Raw genomic sequence first — 21,027 nt, forward strand, 5'->3', positions numbered from 1 at the left:
CGGTCTGTATTGGGTTTTCTAACAACTGGCAAACGGCTTAAATTTTCACTGACAACTGTCAAATAGCCTCTCTCGTCTCTTTAGTTGTGGCATCTTTCTTAGTACTGAAGGATATCCTCGAAACAAGATAACTTCCTCCTCCTTTAGTACTGGCATTTTCTGGTAGCTCCTTTAAAAGGTACCTTAACTCTCACAGCTTTTTAAAAGGTCTTAATGTCTCTTGGACAATTACAATTGCGGCCTGACTGTTCCAGTCTTTCATTGTTCCTTCATAAGCTGTATACATAACAGTTTGTTTTGAAAGCTCGGTTTTCTCGGTTTTACCAAGTGTCGTCTTTAAATTTAATTTATTGTTGGTGGGTATATTATGCTGGGGATTCCTGTTTTTCAAACTTTCCTGTTGGGGTGTGTTAAATCTTTCGTTTTATTGTCTTACTCACTAAAGATCTATGTAACCATATCTATCGGTATAAGCGAGAATTGCAATATGCGAATCTCGTGCACGGCTAGAAATTGCTCATTTTTTTATTATTTTTCGGTGTGGGTAAATGATTCATTGCCTTCTATGTTCACGATTATTAAGCTATAAAAGGGAAAAGTGCTGTCAATTTTTTCTTTAAAAAACCCTCGTGTACGAAACCAATCCGCAAACTCCTGTCTCCCTTCTTGATGGTCTTAGTGTATAGATGTAGAAGAATTTTTTTTCCTAAAATACCTGGTTAAACCGCACGGACGTGGTGTGTAGAGGTAGTGAAAAATATTTTGTACTGATGTTATATCGTTTCTTTTCTGCAGAATTTGAAAAATGGAAGAAAGGTAATGTAAATTTAATTTATTGTTGACGGGTATATTATAAAGGGTGGCTACTGCTGGGGTTTCCTGTTTTTCAAACTTTTCTGTTGGGGTGTGTTAAATCTTTCGTTTTATTGTCTTACTCACTAAAGATCTATGTAACCAAACTAACCTGAAATTATATTAGCTTACTACTGCGACAAGCGAACGGTTCATCTCATGCATGAAATAACTTTGATTTTTTATATCTTTCAGCGCGCTTATTATCTTCTTCTGGTATTACAATTACAACTGATTTTTTTAACTGATGCAAAATTTCCCCTCCTCAAACTTTTAGAAAGACCCAACTCGAACTCGAGGTAGAAGTGTTTTTTTCCCTGTAACACCTGTCTCAACGCATGAACTTCATGTATAGAGGTAGTGAAAAGTATTTTGTACTGATGTTATATCGTTTGTTTTCTGCAGAATTTAAAAAAATGATGGAAGGTAATGTAAATTTAATTTATTGTTGACGGGTATATTACGAATGGTGACTACTGCTAAGGTTTCCTGTTTTTCAACCTCTCCTGTTGGAGTTAGTTTTTAATCTTCCGGCGGTTTGATTGAGCTGCTAGAATCCCAGGGATATCTTTGTACTTAGCAGATTCAATCACATGATCGATCGTACTGACGGCATCAAAAATTGTTCCCCCCTTGACAAACGTGTTTTTATTAAAATGACTTCAGAAAGCACCTTTTACAAACACTTTGCCAAAGTTTTAGACGCCAATTTAGCATCAACATTTCTAAGAGATATTGGACGCCAATTCTTCACCAACCTTTTGTCTTTTCCTTACTTTTCAATTAAGGTGATAACAGCCTGTTTCTGTGAGTTTGATAGTTTACTGTATTCAAAAGCGTAGTTCAGACTATCAACTACCAACTTTCGAAACGAGGGCCAAAAGGCTAAGAAAAACTCGACTGTTAAACCATCGTTCCCCGGCGATTAAATTTTTTTGGAAGGTCTGCAATACATTGTAACATTCATCATACGCAAGGATACCCTCGCAAACGTTCCTCTTCTCCTCCGCTAAATATGGAGAATAGGTGAGATCATTTATAAACGAGGAAATAGTCTGCGTGTCAACACAAGTTTTGACCATCATACAGATTAGAATAATATAATTCCAATTCATTCTTAATCTTTTTTGGGTCGCCAGTTAATACTCCAGCCCTTGTTAAGATTTTGCGCACACTGCTTTTCGTTTTATTTGAATTTTCTAAATTCAAAAAATATTTTTTGTTTTTTTTTCATGCATTTTATACCAAGTTAGCCTATAGCAAATGATTGCCCCTTGTGTAATGTGATCGTAAAATTGATCATACTCTGTATGAAGACACCCCAGTTTCTCGAGATTTCCACTATTTGGATCGATATCACATTTTTCTGTACATTCCTTCAGCTTTTCTTTCACCTTTTGTATTTTCTCTCTTCTTTCACGGGCTTTACCTTTACTGTATGTGATTGTTCGCTGTCTTATTTTGTGTTTAATTAAATCCCATAAAACACGCTTATCCTAAACCTTTTTAAATTCCTCTAACCAATTCAATTCTAACCAACTGACAAGTTTTGATTCTAACCAATCCACTACAACGATGCAGTCTTTTAATTCTATCACGCATTTTGGTTATAAGTAGGCAGAAGGGAGAATCGTGGGAAACTATAACTGATCGTCTCTTCTGTTTTGATTCGCCCTATGGGCTCGCCAAAATACAGTGTAACTCGTAAAAATATCCTACGATACTACACATTAAACCGCCCAGTAAGAAAAATATGCTGGGACGAATATGAGGGTTACTCGGGGGTCTCGGCCGAACCCCTTATATAAAATTCTGAATCCGCCCCCATGGCGCCTGTTTGTGAAAATCAAACATATAGTTACAAGGGCTAGGATGTAACTAAAATAACTGCATGGTTATTTTTGTGAAATATATATCCGTTGACAAAAATATTCAAATGAGTCTCAAATGGGTATCGAAAACCGGAAATTTGTCATTTTTAAAATACGCTCAGTTACACACCGGTTTGAGAGCGTCGTCACATACAAAAACAAATCATATTAACGTCTCTAAAACGCTCTAATTTTTTCTTCAATCTCTATCATCTGTTTGAATGAGTTAACGAAGAAATGACGTTATTCTTTGCATGCAAAAAGAGAGACAAATTTCTTAATTTAAGTTAATGGACAGCCATGATTCTAGTTAAACAAGACTTGAAGCTTTGCAATGCAACTATAGATTGAGCTAATAGGAGCTGCTTGTAGAAAGTTTGAGCATAATATCCCGGCAAAAGAATCTAACATTATGCTGGAAAAATAGTGCAACATTCAGGCTGTCACTAAGATTTGAAGTTGCCGGGTAAAATTAATATTACCCGTAGGCGGGTAACTGAGCGGCGAAACAAAGCTCTGGAGGGTCTGCACTTTCCGGATTTTTTAAAGTTTAGAGGCCAAGCAATGCTGTTTCCACCGATTCACAAAATAGTTATACCTTTAGAAAAAGCAATCACCATCAAGAGTAAGCTAACCATTTTTTTTTTTTTTTTTTTTTTGCCAAAGTTTTTAGGCAACTTGTCTTTAACACGCGTTCACAGGAGTTGGCTATGATCATCTCATATCCAACAGGCGCGAGTGGAATAACTGTTTCTTACCAAAAACAACCAGAAAGTATCGATAAAACTTCTAAAGAATAACGCTATTCACGTGGCACACGCCATCAATCAAAACTGCCACATTTGTGTCAACGGGAACAGATTGATAGAATGAAGAGAACGAAAATAGTATACAGCACTGTAGGAGGGGCGTCCAAATTTCATGTGAACCATCAAACTAAAGAGTTCGTTTTTGGACCATTTTGAACCTTTCTCAATAAATAGAGTGGCACCCGCTTAAACCCTGGTTTTTCATAATGTAATAAACCCAACACGCAATTTTGGCAGCTCAATTTTGTTAACTTTCGGTATTTTCATTCGCCATGAACACTCTGAGCATGTACATTGCTGGCGAAGTACGGACGTAGTGTTGTCGTCCAGATCTGGTAACATTAGCATTTCGACCTTGTCCTCATTATCAGAGAGACTTGGCTTCTGAGTCTGTCTCGTATTCGTCTAATTATGGTGGACGGACTCACCGACTACCACGTAAAACAGTCACGGAACAGTCATTCACAAAGCTGACATCAGGCGTACGATCAACCTTCTTCCTCCACTTCTCCGCTAGAAACTTTCTTTACTACTGGAATCTATTTTCTCGGTTCGTCAGCGCTTGATACTTTCACTTTTACCATTTGTAATTTTAGTCTTAGGAGACGAAGTCCAAAAATATATTTGCACAAATGAAGATTTACTAATGAAATGAAGAAAATGATATCAAAAAAAATTCATGCAGCTCGAAAATTCCCCACTCGACCGTACTAGAGTTACTGATTACCGTCTAGATGCCCTGAAACAATAACTGATTGATTGGTTATTGTTTAACCAGTTATGTAGGGGTATCCAATGAGAAAGAGGCAGTCAGTAGTACGGTTTCTGCCTGGCACTTGTAAATATCCGTACACATTTTGGCCACTCAGAAAGACTGCGGTTAAGATTTTCTTCGGGAGCTAGCTGGTGAGATTTGAAGGATGGCATGTCAAAAATATGGCTTTAAAGGGGGAAGCAAGTCAAAATAGTGGGGCGTGTAAAAAGGGGGGTCAACCAAAAATTCCTTTAAGTTTTGCCGTGACGGCATCTGTAATTATGCAAACATTCTACCGGATTGCCTTTAACATTGGTCTCTGACGTTCAGAAACTAACTCAAATTTCTCGGGGGAGCATGTCCCTCGAACCCCTTCTTTATTATGTGCCCTAGAGAAATTCTACCCCACCTGCTGTCTCATTGCAAAGTACAGCCAAAAAATAAATCTCGGGGAAACGATTTTAAAGTGGTAGGGCTAAAAAAATCTGGCCAAAGCAAATAAGTACTAGGGGTTACTGTTTCGTCGTTTATCATGCATTTGCGCACCATCACGTCCATCATATAACTTCAACCAACCCATTCTCACTTGAAATACATTCGATACAGCAAGTATGTTAAATCAAACAACTTAAGGTTGGTACTTTTTGAAGCTGCTAAATTACTTTCTTGTGGTTCTCCTTGTGTTGGATCTAATCCCTGTTTTCTGCTCAGCAGCGCTGCTAGCAGGATTTTCTTTTTTAACGGCAAGCAGCCTATAGATAGTTTGGAATTTCTGAGTGAGGTTTTCCTTTAGTTGTGGCATCTTTCTTAGTACTGAAGGATATCCTCGAAACACGATAACTTCCTCCACCTTTAGTATTGGCATTTTCTGGTAGCTCCTGCTCACAGCTTTTTAAAAGGTCTTGGTGTCTCTTGGACAATTACATCTGCGGCTTGACTGTTCCAGTCTTTCATTGTTCCTTCATAAGCTGTATACATAAGTGTTTGTTTTGGTAGCTAGTTTATTTTTATTTCATTTATTTAGATCATTATTTATTCAGGATCATCTGATTTAGCAGAGCAATTTTAAAGGATGCCCGGACACAAACAAAACAAAATATAACATTAAAGAGACTAGACAATTAAAGTTGTCAAGGCAACATGTACAGGTATTATTGTCTAAGATTGCGTTTGAGCTTAATTTTAAATTCACTGAGCGTCTTTATTTGTCTGATGTTTCCCGGTAGAGTGTTCGTTTAGTTAAAAGCTTCCTTGGTACTTAACAGTTTTCGCAAAAGGAGGACGCAACAAATCATGGCTTCTGGTGTTATAGCCATGAACTTGGTGCGCGTGCCTAAACTCCGAAAGTAAGTACAATTGCGCTACTCCATGGAGACATTTATAGACTAAGACACACTACAGATAGAGTCCACGCGCTTGTGGGCTGGGCCAGCCAAGTGTCGTCATTACCTCGTCAGCCCTTATAGATCGGTCTTTAATAATACAGGTGGCACGTCTATTTAGCTTATCTAGATAAGATTTGCTCCCAACCCCACAACTGTCCAAGACAGACGAACAGTAGTCGAACAATATAGTATTATAGAGCATTAGACAAGATTTGGGAAGAATCTTGCGCGCTCGAGGAAGAATACTTTATCTAGTCGAGATCTTATTGCCAATAATTATACTCTAGTTCATGGTCCTTCCTGGATCGATAGGGTGTGGTCTAGGAGGACCCCAAGTTATTTGAAGTTGCAAACGCTATCTAAGCTCGTATTACTGATATCTATCACTAGATCTATGGCCGCTGCGGTCCTCTGATGAGTACCAACAAGCATAATCTTAGTTTTTTCAAGATTAACTATTTTCGTGAAGCCAGCTAAGGGCATCAGTTAGGCCACTAGTTAACTGAGTTTGAATTTCACTGAGTGACTCTTCTTGCAAAATAATTAAGAGTATAATCAGCATAAAGCTCGATAAAGATATAGATATAAAGATATAGGCTGGGTCTCAGACAACACCCCCACACTTTGGATGCGCATGGTTAAATAGGATCTAAGCCACTGGACAACAGAGCAATTCATTCCGAATGAAGTTAACTCGTTTAACATGATGCTATGGTCTAAAGGGCCGAAGGCCTTACTAAGGAAAAGGAATATTAGGCCAGTTAATAGTCCTTTATCAATGTTCTCCAGCAGAGTGTTCGTCACGTGAATGAGGCATGTGGATGTAGTTTAGCTTCTTTGAATGGTATTTCCCACTGACACCAGCTGATTCTTCAGTTAATATTGATAAACCCAAGAAATCGAATGGCTTATTACCATCGATATTACACACATGCTCTTTCCAATTCAGTTTTAAGCTCAGGTGGACGCCCAAATATCTGTGGTGCTGAATTGTCCTGTCAGTCGCTTCTCACCTATTACGATTTGATATTCTATTTTATGCTTATCTGTAAATTCTAAGCTCTGTACAATTGTCTGCATTGAATGACATTTGCTATCTCTTTGATCAGCATACTCAGGTTGTTTAGATTCTTTCTGCAAAGCGGATGCATCTCTAACTTTGTTACCCTGCGTAGCCGCCGGCGAGTTCCAGGGGTACCCAACGTCAATTTTTGGAAAATATCTTTTCGGAAGACTATTTGAGATATAGAATTTTCGGAACATTTGTTGTAAAACTTCTTGCTTGCCTGCCTCTCCTTAGCCTGCGAAGCGCAGACGTATTTCCGGTCGTCGCTTCTCTCCCTCCGAAAATTTGTTTCGGAGGGAGAGAAGCGACGACGGGAAATACGTCTGCGCTTCGCAGGCTAGCCTCTCCTAGGATTTTCGAACATCTAAAAAATGTTATAATTGCCCATCTTTAACGGATTTTTACCCTAAAAAGGTCACCTAGAATTTTCGGGATCCTTTTTTTTGGCTAAAATTTTCGAAAAGGTAAGTTTTGATCCCTCCTATAATTTTCGGATCACTAGACTTTCAGCTAGGAAATCCGAACAGATGAAAAATTCTTAGGGGATAAAAATATGCCTATATCTACCGTTTAAATACTAAAGAACGTTGAACAATGCTATGTTTAAAACGTTTTTAACTAGATTCTCGTTCGGTGCCCCTGGAGTTCGTTAGCGCGAGCAAATTAAAGTTTTGAAGGAGGAGCTGCGAAGCCCTGCGGTTAATGGGGAGGAAACGCTTTTTAATTGTGCATACGACCCTCGCTTCTCCGCTTGTAACGTAGGCTATGAAGTTGCTAACCACTCCATAAAGACGGTCTGTATTGGGTTTTCTAACAACTGACAAACGGCTTAAAATATTCACTGACAACTGTCAAATAGCCTCTCTCGTCCTTAGAGGCCTCGTTGTGTTGTAGGGAGGTTGGGAAAGGGAAAATGCAAGCAAGTGCATGGGAGACGATGGGAAGGGAAAACATACAAAGAGAGGCTCCCACCTTTTCTCTCTTCCCATCGTTTACCGCGAGCCTACCAATTTTTTTAATTATTTGTATTCAATTTAAATGCAGATGTTTGCGATTGTGATTAATTGATCACGTCAGTGGATGGCCCATAAGTAACCTTCAAATCAGTTGAAATTAATCTTTTGGCTATGGGTTTTGTTTGCCGAATAAGCAAACTAGCGAAAGCTGTAAGATCTCTGATGGACCTTACAGTGGCCACGTCCTCGAATTTGCCTATGTAGTAATAAAGGCGATGGTGAGTTTTTATCGTGTCTAAGCCCATACGGCGTTTGGACCATAAAAACAAGTCCGGATACTCGAGGTACAGATAATCGACAGGTGGATATAATTGAGAAAAATGCTGGGTATAATAGGGAGCGGTTGTTTTAGAGGCGTTTGGTCTAGTTTAAGGTAACAAAACTAGGTCTGGTATAGTCTAAAATTTCCAGGGTCCAAGTATCGTCCTGTCAGGCACTGAGAGGGACTTATTATTTCGATATGGAAACCATCAAAGACAAGGCAAGGTTTCTGCCGCCAGCACTTTATGTCAATGAACAAAAGTGCACTTCAGCACTAACGAGGAAAAAGATTTTAGCAGTACAAAAAGATCTGGCGAAGTAGTAGAGGAAGGAGGTTGATCATCCACCTGATGTCGGTCAGATCTAAAAATTCGTGCCAGTATGAGACGGGTAACAAATTTGTTAGTCGGAAATGCGACTTATAGGTTACATCGCAACGGAAGGGAAATCTCCAAAATTAGCTTTCTTGCATGGCGCTGCGCATTCTCAACTCGCTTTAGTAAGTCAATTGACTGTGGCGACCATATTTAAGTTGCGTAGCCGAGGTGGCACCGGACGATAGAAAGAGAGAGTGTGAGACGCATTTGGGTGCTTTGGATGTACCCAGAAGCTCGGCGCACAAAGCCAAGGAGTTTGCTAGCTTTTGCGCTGTTCAATCGCTTGTTTGTCCTAGCTAAGGTAGCTTGACACCCACACCCCAGAGAAAGACCTTGTCTTGAACGATACTTTTCACACATATATATATTAATATTTTTGTAACGTGGGATTCACTCTTATTGGCTACGATGATTGGTCTTCCTGTCCAATAATTTTGTGTACATAAGCATTTTTTTAGTTAGGCGAAGCTAAATAAAATAGATGACACCTTTGTGGATGATTGTTCTGTGACTGTTTTACTTGGCCGTTGGTGACGTCCGACGTCCAACATAATTAGACGAATATGAGACAGACTCGGACGCCGATCTCTCTTATAATAAGGACAAGGTCAAAATGCCAGTGTAAGCAGATCTGGACGACAAAACTACGTGCGTACTTCGCAAGGAAGGTACATGATCAGAGTGGCGAATGAAAATACTGAAAACTAACAAAAATGAGCAGGCAAACGTGTGTTCACTTTGTTCATTGCAAAACGAAAGTGTTCGGTATCTCATTATGAGAAACTACAGCTTAAGTGTGCTCTTTTCTTTGCTGCGGGAGATTCAAAAGGAGTCAATTCATAAACGAACTTAGGTTGTTAGTTAATTCTAAAACATTCAATTAACTGGAAACTGACAAATAACGCAAATTTGAACTAACAACTGACATTTGGACAACTCTCCCCCACCCCAGACCCGTAATAAAGGAGAGTATCATCCGAAAACAGGCCTCTATGTAACTGAGCATCAATGAAATCCTAAATTTCATTGGACAATCTTCAATATTGTTGCTACATCTCCTTTGAAACAACGTATTGTCAATTAATTCAGTGGAATTCTTGAGGGAAAATCTTTTTAAATTAAGAGGAATTGCTTTGAAAAACAATGCAATAAATCAGACGAATCAGTCTGTCTACTTTTTATTTCCAAACGACATAAACTGAAGCTGTTCGAAATTCTTGTCATTCATTTATTCATTATATGACACGTAGCTCTGTTGTTTCAGGGCTAGGCTGCATTGTTTATCTAGTTCGTTTAGTTTACAAAAGAATCCTCTGTTAGCTGTTGTGAGCTTCAAGGCCCGACTACTGCATCAGCATGATTCAGCCAGGGAAAAGAAAACCAAAACAGCCCGTGCATGTTTCTTGTTGGCACTATTTAGCACTGCTTTAAAAATGGCTTTTAAAATTGCAATGGTATTGGCTTTGAGGAAGTTGATATCTCTTTCTTGTTATAGCCCCTTTGGATATCCAAGCGCGAGGTCCCGCGGCCATTGAAGCCTACAACAAAGCTCTTTTGGATGGGAAAGCGTTTATTAAAAGAGTACCAGTTATGATAATTGGGCACGATCGGACAGGGAAGACCAGTCTAAAGAAATCTCTGAAGGGAGAAAAGTTCAATCCAAAGGAACAGAGCACTGAAGGAATAGAGACTGATCCTGAATACTTTAAGGTTTCGAGGGAAATTTGGAGAACAGGTGACAACGACGAAGAAAGTGAACCTTTTTCAGAGGCTTGCTTTGAGCACCATATAGCACGGTCGGTCTTTGGAGCATTAAAGGATGTCGGAAAGGTACATGCGAAAAAAGAAACATCTCAGAGACAACTTTTAAAGGAACCAAGCAAAAGTAAGCCTGAGGCATCACTTAAGTACTCAGAAGTAAGCTCAGAAAGATACACTCTTCCGTTTGCAAACGAAGTCCCAGAAAGTGTAGCAGAGCTGGTGAAAAAGCTTCTGCTAAATATGAAAAGGAATGAAGAAAAGGACGAGCTATTCTCCATTATTTGGGACTTTGGTGGACAGTCCGTTTACTATGCTACCCATCCAATCTTCCTGACAGAGAGAGCCATATATATTTTAACTTGTGATCTAAGCTGTGATCCGTACCAGAAAGCTAACATTGTTGTGAGGAAAGGGCTGTACAAAAACAAAGAAGACATTTGTTGCAACAAGACAAATTTAGACAATCTTGACTTTTGGCTTTCATCAGTTTATTCTTTGGTTGGTCCACACGCTGATGGGCAGAACATGTCTGTGTCCCTTGCCTCACCCACAATATTACCTAAAGTGTTTTTGGTATGTACTCATGCCGATGAACCCTACTGTAGGAACAGGGATCCCAGAGAGTTGGCGCTTGACATCTATGGACTTCTCAAAAACAAGCCTTACAGAAATCATTTGTTTAAGGACGTTTTTGTTGTCGATAACACGAAATCAGGAAGCCAAAACGAGTGTCCTGAGATAGCGCGCCTCAGGGAAGAAATAATTTCTGTTGCCCAAAGTCTTCCGCAGATGAAGGAGGCCGTTCCATTGAAGTGGTTAAGGTTTGAACATATTCTCCGGTCTTTACTTGAAAAGCAGTACAAATGGATACCCATTAATGAAGCAAAGCAAATTGCAACAGATGAGTGTGCGATCGACGACGATGAGCAATTTCGGACTATGCTTGATTTTCTGCATGATCAAAAGGTTCTGATTCATTTTAATGAAACACCAGAATTGAACAACATGGTGATCTTAGATCCCCAATGGCTCATTGATATCTTCAAGAAGGTAATCAGTGTTAAACGTTATGAGCCGACAGAGTATATTCTTGAACAGTTTTGGCTCAAGCTGCACGAGACTGGAATCTTAGATGAAAGGCTCCTGGTTCACGAGTGGAAATCTTTGATTGATATGTACAGTGGAGAAACCTGTGGGAGCCTTATCGCGTTAATGGAGAGATTCAGCTTGCTCTGCCCCTGGCCATCTGACGGAGAACACAAACAGTACCTGGTGCCGTCCGTGCTGATGTCGCCCCCTTCGCACAACCTCGTTGAGCTCCTTTCCTCTGTGAGAATCCCTTCACTCTTTGTGAGGTTTGATTTAGGACGAGTGCCTCCAGGCCTGTTCACACGACTAGTTCTCCAGTTTTATCAGTGGTGCAAGCAGGAGTGGAAGAGCCAGATACAACCCCAACTGTTCAGTAATTTTGCTCGGTTTCACATCCTTCCTGATCAAGGGGTGTCTGTTATCATTATGTGTCATTCCTCTTCTATTGAAATCGCCCTTCACGATGGAGGCGACTTTTGTGGAGCAATGGAGGCGGATTTCATTGATGATTATTCTAATCTAGCCACCAGTCGTGCAATTCATTGGCAACTTAGACTCATTCTCGAGTGCATGCGGAGAGAGTTTAGCTGGCTAAAACACATGACATACGAAATGTGCGTTTGCTGTCCAGTGTGTTCGCAGGGGAATGCTGTCAGCTGTCGTACTCATGATGTCCGTGGCTGTGAGTGTCTTCACTTGTTGTCTGAATCCGAGCTTCAGAAATGTCAGTACTGCAACCGACCTGGTTTTCGTGCAGATTGCAGAATTCGCATCAAAATGTTTGCACCTTGGTTTTCATTCACAGTCCCTGAAGAAAGCAGGAATCCAGTGGATCAGGTGCGTATCTGTCTTACTCATGTAAATTTATACAATTCACGAGTGTGTTCTTCTCGAATACTACTAAAACTACAGCAACTACTACTTCCTCAATATACAAAATTTAAGCATAAGCTGTTTCAGGAAGGGCATGCAGAGTACATAAATTACCTGATCTTGTCACTTTGAATTTAACCACTTTTAACAAAAGATATCATTATCTATAATAATATACAACTTACTGTAATGAAAAAATATATATACTTTAAAGCAACAACAAAATTAAGGGTTTCCAAACTGTATATTCTTAATTCGTTGATTATGTATTTTTCTCAAGCAGCAAGGTGCATCTGGATGTGACGTGGGAGAACTGAGAAGCTATGTAACTTACCAAGAAGGCAAGAACACTTAGATCAGTTGTACTTTTTAAAAGTCATAATATTTATTGCAGTCACTTGAAGCCTTCTATTGTAACATGTTTACTTAATTTATAGAGAAGTCTCTTGCTCTTCCCCATGATGTTCTTCAGTGTATTCAGACTCAGTCGAAAGAACCCAAGGAAATTGTAGTTCAATTTCAAGAGTATCTGCAGTTAACTCCAGCAGAACTGGAAAATCCAGAGCGTGGGACGCAAAGATGGATTCGGTATCTCGCTAATGAAGCTAAATCTCAAAACAGAATCGACGTAATTGAGTACTTGAGGACGATAGCACCTGCCGGTACTACAGGTACGTCCACAACAAAAACACCATGTAAAAGTCCTTCTTTCTTTTATTACCACGAGGAAAGATACTTCTAAGTAGTAAGTGAAGTTTTTCCCGCATCTTTCAGGAGAGAACTCGAGAGAACACTTCTCTTTTCAACAATAGCCACCTCATTTTCGCCACTTTTAGACCTTAAAAAAAGTTTATGTTGGAACTTTGTAGATGTAGAAGTATATACAGAGATTTGTATGTACAGTTATGGTAGTTTGTTTCATTCACACTATGTTGTTTGGTAACCAGGTCCTTTATTGAACGAGAACCTCGATGTGCTTTGTATTCCCTTTAAGATGAGAAAGGAACTAACATTTAGTCTTTGTGGTAAGTTTTATTTATTTCCTGAGAGCTTCTCACCTGTGTCCCCAAAAAATGCCAAAATTATGTCTCTACAATATTGTCAATATCACGTGAAAAGATTATTTACTAGTTCCAGACATTACTGTGAAACTCACAAAACCCTGAACACCAGAAATATTTATGGAATGTTATTGTGTTGCGAGAAATTAGCCAATAAGGTGCGAGATAACTAAAACGTAAACAGTAACGGTAATTAGTTTGTGGTTTTGAGGTTTGCTTGCGTATCCTGAACTTTATTGTGATTGGCCAGTACACAATCAACATTCCTGAAATTTTTCAGGTTTTCACGGTTTTCTGAGTTTGACAGTAAATTATATTCAATACAACAACAACAACAACAAAAATTTTATTTAGGTTTTCCCATCTAAATTAACTAAATTATGGTTAGAAAACTAACTGCATGAAAGACCATCGCAGTTAAAGGCGCAACTTATGAAGTTACGACAAAAAACAGGCTGAAAAAAAAATTATCTACTGAAGGTTACGAATGTGCGACCACGACGGGAAACTTTCAAAGCCGACATTTTCTGATGGAACAAAACATGCCATGACAAATTTTCCATTATCATTTTAAACGTCTTTAGATTCCTTAAGAAATTAATTGCAAAATGGGAGTCGTTGAACTTTTTCGAGAGCCTTTTTCGCTCTTTTGCATTCACTGAGAGGCTGTAGCGACACCGGCTATCTTTTGGCTCCTTTCGCCCACGATCAGATCCTCTTATAACACCGTCAGAATATTCAAACAACTCAACATTAATCGATTTCGGCTCATTAGCTGAGCGAAAAAAGATGCAGGACCAGGGTTTTCCTGAGATCCAGAAATTCGTCTACCATGGCAACGTGACGTAACAACTTCTCTCTATTCATTTTGAGGTGGCTGGTGAAAAGCAGTAACTAACGATGCATTTGAAATATGCAGAAATGTTAGCTGTTGTTGTCCACGAAAAGATAAAACTTGGAGACAATACCCATGAAAAATGAGAGGCTTTCACTTGTAACACGAAATTTCTGGCAAACTTTTAGCGAATTGTAGCCCTTAATTAATTTACTGCCTTACAATATATCAATAATCTTGAAACTCAAAGGTCATATAAACGACGGTTAATCTCGAAAATCTTAAATTTTAAAAGCATCTATAGAGTGGTTTAAAAATTATTCGCTTATTTGTTAAAGTTGACCAAAATGTTTACAAAACCGCTAACTAGAGCTCCTCGATACATACTAATCAAAGCATCCTTTCTAGCAATCGCCTTGAGCTATCTCCTTGATCTTTCACACGCGTTTTTAAAGAGACTGAAACTACTATGAGGTGAAATTGCATTTCAAAACTCTTCGCTTTCTACAGATAACGGCCAAACATCAATATTGTCCAGTTTTTACCCGTATTTCTAACCATTCCAATATATCTCGATATCTCCATACCGCACTTACCGATTGCGCTGAAACTTCAAAAACTTCGGGGCGGCTATTGAAGGAAAAAGCTCTCGTGAACGATTTTGGAAGGACAGTTCCCAGTGCCGAGAAATTCATGGCGTCATTTCGTTGCCATTGTAACCATGATCAGAACAAATTTTCATCTTTATCTAGTACAGCTGTAGTGGTAATTTTTCCAAATCTGTCGGTTAATGGTGACGTAGTTTATGTTCAAACTTGGGAGGGTTTGATCCTGAAAAACCCTAATTACTGTCACACCAAGATGGGTTCAACAAGTTTATTGGCAAAATGACAAACAAGAAATCTGACAAAAGACAGACCCTAAGAGTGGAAAGGGTGGGTTGTCAAGGCCTAACGCTAGGAGATTGTCCAACAACTAAAGCACATGTAGAGGTCACATGATCAATTCTGGCCAATGACTGTTCGCCATTAATTACATGTATTAACATAAATTAATACTACCCAATTACTGTCACACCAAGATGGGTTCAACAAGTTTATTGGCAAAATGACAAACAAGAAATCTGACAAAAGACAGACCCCAAAACCCAAGATGTGAAGTAATGAGGAAGTAGTGAAAGCTAAGTGGTAGTGACCGAATCATGAGTTGTAGGGATGTGCTGAGCTAAGGTTTTAGCAACATTGAGTTTTTGAGTGGTGTTGAGAACTAAATAAACCATATAAGCATCTGATGACCAATCCCCTAAGAATTTAATGAACAAGGGTGAAGCACCAGCATGAAAGGCAAAAGTAGCACCTCCCCTTCGGAAGCTGTGGGGAGAATATTGTGTGGGATCCAACCCAAGACTAACTATGCAAGACTTAAGGAATTTAGCAAAATGATACCCTGTAACAGGCTTGAATCCTGTTGAGATATGAATAGTAAATAAAGGTGCCTCGGTGTCCGCGGGGACATAGCGAAGATGACGTTTCAATGCGGAAACAGGACATAACACTGAGTGAGGGATGAATGGCAGAACAATTTCAAGGGCCCTCTGCCTAAACTGAATAGTTTTGGTTTTGTGTACATGGAGTGTACAGTGGTCTTGATGAAAGCTAACATTGCTAATTCTTAAGTGAGTAGCTGAAGCACTAGTAACATCGGCTATTGTGGTAGGAACTAAATTAGGTTTACGTAACAATGAGAAAAATGCAACAAGAAAAATTGTCCACATGCAAACATGCAAGGGATGACGAAAATCCAACAACTTGAAAATGGCTAACAAAATTTCGACAGTAATAGGTAATTTACGCCCTACTGGTTTGGCTAGCACACGTTTGGCAGCCTGTTTGAGAAAATTAATCTGTGATGATGCAAAAAAGGTGACATCAGCTCCTAAGTATAGATTAACTTGCTTAAGGCAACTGAGATAATTGTTAACAGAATTATATGAAGAAAAAGAACCTACAAGAAAGGCTAAATAGAGCCAATAGACCTGCTCAGTTACCGGAAAGGCTGGTAGGTCATAAGTTTTACAAAGTAAGAAATAGGCTTTAAGTTGTGTTCTGCGGGTACGCATTGTTCCTTCACTAAGTGCTGATTTCTTGAGCAGACCAAGGTAATGGACCAGGGATTCTGCAAAGTATGTAATAAATACCAATATTAAACGTCAGCAGGTTAAGTGCAGGTAAAGGAAAACAGCAGAGGGTTAACTGTAACTGGCTGCAACTCAAGGGAAACTGTTAAGGCATGGAATCGTGATTGGTAGATGGCATCTGTGTGCCACCTACTAAGGCAATCTGCTAATGTGTTTCCATGTCCAGGAATGTACACAGCCTTGAGCATGATGTTGTTAACTGCTAATGTCAGCCATAATTCCCGTAAACAAGCTTGTAAGAAAACGTGCCTGCTACGCATAGAGTTTATCATTTCAACGCATGCCTGGTTGTCACAGTGAATCATTATGCATCTGCCTTTTAACTTTAATTGCCATAGCTTGACTGCCACAACCACTGTGAGAAGTTCCAACTGCGTAATGGATAACTGCTGCTGAGTAATAATTGGCGGGAAGAGTTCATGGAAATATTCTCCTTCACAGATGGCTCCACATCCTGTCAGGCTAGCATCGGTGGAAAATAACTGTTCGCTGGATTCTAGAAACTCTATACCTATCACTGAGACACCATTGTATTTGTCTAGAAAATGTAGCCACCACTGTAAGTCCAGTTTGAGCTCATATGACACAGGAATAGTTCTTCTACGCGAATCACAACTGCGCAGTTCATTCAACAAACGCGACATAAAAGCCCGCCCAGGGCGCACGCAACTGCACACGTGACTCAATTTACCAATGAGGACTTGCAATTGATGTTTAGTGGCTTGCTCCAGTTCAAGCCAGTGAGAAAATTCAGCTCGTAATTCCAATAATCGAAACTCAGGAACCGATACAGTCATGTCATCCGTATTGAACCAAATTCCAAGCACAAGCATTTGTGTGTTCGGCAATTGATCTTTGGCGGGGGAGGCTTCCAAGCCCAGTTCATCAAACAATTCAGTCATCCTTTTGAATGCTACACCTGCTAACTCTGCTAACTCAACGCCATAAAAGTCATCAATGTAGACATCAGCAAGATAACCCTCTGTAGTTAATATATGAATCACTGCTTTTGTTACTCGCTGGCATACCATAGTGGCCGAGCGAAGTCCAAAAGGAAAGCGTGTGTGAAAATATAGTTGCTTGTTCACAACAAAACCAAGAAAAGGAACATCCTTGGGATCCAGGGGCATTTGTTGGAAGGCCCGGGCAAGGTCTTTCTTGTAGATATGACAATGACGTCCACGTAATCGAATGAAGTGAGTAAGTCTATCAACACCTGGAAGTGTTAACTTGTATTCATGATTTAAATAATTATCCTTTGGTATTCCGGAATTAACTGATGCACTCTCAGGGAAGCTTAAGTCATGAACCACCCGTAACTTTGAACTGTCCCGTTTTGGCACTGTTTGTAACGGCGACACAACACATGGACAGGAAAATGGATTGCACGAAAATGGACCAATAATTGCTCCATGAGCAAGTTCCTCAACGAGATAATCCATCAGACACAAATTGTTTTTGATGGCAGAGGAGTGGTTATTCAAAGTAGACTGTGGCAACACATTTGACTGATAATTAATTGGCCAACCATAACGCAAGTATTGGACTATAATAAAATCATCATAATCATGCAGGTATGTGATCCAGTTGTCAATATTGAACGAGGTTTTAATGGGCACTTGTGCAAGAGCAAAATTGTAGTCGCCTGAACGCAAGACCGTTTCGATAATGTCAATGTTTTCAACTAGTCATTGTGGCTTTTGCTGAGCAGATTTGTTAGTTGGAATAGGATATCTCCGTTTAGCACAATGGAGCATGGGATGCTGATCAGAATCACATACTCTGCAGTGATGCGTGTTCTTGTACTCCGGGTCAGTGATGTTACAAGAGCATTTGGCGGTATAATTCCAGTCAGTACAATACATATCTTTCTGCTCTCGCCGAGGGGGGTCGCGTTGCTGGCATGGACCTGAAAACTTGGAGCCTGTATTCTGACTGGAACGAAGATCAGCATGACTAAAGAAAGTATTCGATCGAGCTTGAATGACATCCATTTGACCCCAGGTAAGCCTACCTTGTGCCAACGCTTGGTTAATAGACAAATTAAAATTTCGAACACTCGGCCAGGAGTAGTTCATAGCTTTTTCCATAAGCAACTGGAGAAACTGAAGCAGATGTTGGTGTTGTGATTGCTGCTGTTGTTGAACAAACTCAAGAAAGGCAAACACAAATTCTGAAATGTCAATTTTATCATAATCCAACGTACCTTTTGCGGAGAAAACAGTGTGCCCTTTAGCACTTGCTTTGAGCTGCTGCAGAACCGGAAAGGTGGGATTTGCTAGCTGAATCTGCTCCTCTCGCGACGGTGGGGTCAGTTCATTCATAAGCGACGCAAGGATTTTTTCTTGCGACTGGTCGTGCATAAGTTGACCACGTGCATCAGCTGACATTTTGACTTGTGTTGTTTGGAGTGCTTCTGCGCCGAGTTTTTCTTTCTGTGAAAGAAGCTTTAACTCCAGTTGAGGTTTTTGCTGTTTTAACCGCTCCAGCTCCAGTTGGTCTTGAATGTTGGCGGATTTTGTAGATTTCTTCTTTGCCACAGCGCCCGTCAAAGCTGGCGTTGTCGCTGGGACCTGTGCAGCCGACTGAGCGGCCGCCGAGGGAGTCGCATTTGGATCAAAATCAGTAGGAAAAACCATAGTAGGAAAGTCACACACAAAATCTGGATTGAGTGGTTGTTTGACTGATCTTTCAGGCTTGCAAGCTGCCATGGTTGAGGATACTCAATTGAGGAAGCGTGGAAAGATGACACACCAAGAGTCGCCACAAATGAGCTGGAGTTCTTTCAATAAAAGCCGGTGGCTGAATAAAGGACGTTTGGTTTCTTTAAGGTGACTGACGATAAACAGAGTTGCCTGGAGTAAGGAAGAGGCTCCTGGATCGATTTTGGACGGAGAGTGATCTGGCGAATGACAGAGATCACGGAGCGACTTTTGTCAAGGCCTAACGCTAGGAGATTGTCCAACAACTAAAGCACATGTAGAGGTCACATGATCAATTCTGGCCAATGACTGTTCGCTATTAATTACATGTATTAATAGCAATACTACCCATCGAGCCACATTAAGTCACACTTATTTCGCTGCCATCGTAGTCTTGGTTACTTAAGCACCCCATTGCAATATTATATGTCATCCTCATAAAAATTATTTTAAACTTAGTGTTCAACAAGTTTAAAATTAAAATCATACCTCATACTTCAAAGAAAAAGCCAGTTGTCTTGAAGAACGCATCTGACGTCACACAAAAATATCATTCAGTGTTCTAGATAGTAGGTTTCTCCTATTAAGCGCTACTGTTTCTATAAACTTTCCAATAAAACGGAATCTGAAACTTTTAAATCACTTTTGTTTGCTAGGTGGAGAAGAATGGAAACAGCTTGCAGAGAGCTTTGGTATGTCTTACAACGAAATCCGCTTTCTTGATAAGAGAACCACCAACCCGTGCGACGTTGTTCTTGATCTTATTGCGAAACACCGCCATTTGATGGTTGGGGAACTTTACGACAGACTCGTCATGAGCGGACTTCCAGGATCAGCCGACTTACTATAAATTATGATAATCTCTTTGTTATTATTTTGCTTCAAGTACATGTTCAGTTCAGTTGATCCTCGAGGCAGTCATTAAGACTACACCGTAAGACCGAAAACAAAAGTTAAGTATGTAGGAACAACTTTCAAAGGTATACTGTCGATTGATCCCACGACCGGTATCGTTCTTTTAGCTTCCTAGTTTTGTGCACGTCCGGCAAAGCACGGAGAGCAGTGTTGCAAGTGCATCTGTCGGTTTCGTTAATTGTATACAGATCTGAAAATTAACTCTTAGTTTATTTATAAGTGATCGTCATTAGACAAGTGTTGAAATAAATATTTTCGCCTACAATCCAAAAGAGAAAAAAGAAGAAAAAAAAAGAGAAATAAGATGCTAAAAAATGCTATAATTTTCTTTGGTATTTTTTTATACTACAAAGATGTAGTACCAATAATAATTAGTTTTTTTTTGTATAAAGTCAGTGTAGCACAAAAGGACGTTATCATGTTATAGTTACCGTCTGCATGCTTCACGCTTAACCTGAACTATTACAGGTAAGTGTTAGCAATGTTTTTTTGATACACAACTTTATTAAACTGATATAGCTGCAACCCGAGATGATATTATAGTAATGGAAGCAAAGCCATCTTTACATTTAATTAAGTTTAGTTACTCGAAAAAATTGAATATTTTTGCATTTTAAGCCGTCAGGCTTTAAAGTGAAATGGAATTTTCATTATACGTAATTGTTGCCAACGTATAACATGTTTTTCTCTAAATATTGATTTGTAGATAGCTAGATTGTTTAGCGTAAAATTCTGCAAACTAAAAAAATCTTAAAGCAGGAAACTGGCCTTGTTTTGTAAAGAAATACGTGGTGTGGAGTCAGTTCGACTGCACTTAAATTGAAAACAATTAAGTTAGTCAGAAAGAAACAAGAAAGAAGATAGCTGTTAAAAAGAAACGTTCATAACCCGGTTTCTTTTTTTCCAATCTTGAAAAACCATGCGCTTGACTCAACTTGAGTTTTGTTTATAAGTACAGGCCAAGTCGTCGAGTACGAGTGAACTATATTGTTTAGTAAAAGATGGCAAATGATTTCAATCGAAACAGGGCGCGTTTGTCTGACTGTTCCATAGATCAATCAAATTCTCATATTCTTGTTCGTTTGTTGTTTTAGTTTCTCCGTAAAAAATTATTTCAAGGCCAAACGAAAATCGATCGCTCTGCCACTGGCTTAAAACTTAAGTTGGTGTGTTTTGTATGTTATTTTCCTCTTGACAAATTAG

The 21,027-nt window shown here is 39.5% G+C and overlaps 1 protein-coding gene across 2 annotated transcripts in view; it reads left to right on the forward strand.

Annotated features, from left to right (window-relative positions):
* The window catches only part of LOC140931192 (uncharacterized), a 47,301-nt gene extending 27,026 nt beyond the window's left edge, over nt 1-20,275 (forward strand). The window contains exons 10-16 of one of the 2 annotated variants that reach the window (XM_073380954.1): nt 796-816; nt 1,258-1,278; nt 9,887-12,078; nt 12,398-12,455; nt 12,552-12,785; nt 13,062-13,139; nt 19,566-20,275. In XM_073380954.1, coding sequence (XP_073237055.1) covers nt 796-816; nt 1,258-1,278; nt 9,887-12,078; nt 12,398-12,455; nt 12,552-12,785; nt 13,062-13,139; nt 19,566-19,759 — 2,798 coding nt within the window. In that variant the 3' untranslated portion in view covers nt 19,760-20,275. The remainder of the gene's footprint in view (nt 1-795; nt 817-1,257; nt 1,279-9,886; nt 12,079-12,397; nt 12,456-12,551; nt 12,786-13,061; nt 13,140-19,565) is intronic. The other variant, XM_073380953.1, reaches the window with a different exon arrangement.
* Nucleotides 20,276-21,027: the final 752 nt, after the last annotated feature.

Source organism: Porites lutea, chromosome 3, assembly GCF_958299795.1.
Source record: "Porites lutea chromosome 3, jaPorLute2.1, whole genome shotgun sequence".
NCBI lineage: Eukaryota > Metazoa > Cnidaria > Anthozoa > Scleractinia > Poritidae > Porites > Porites lutea.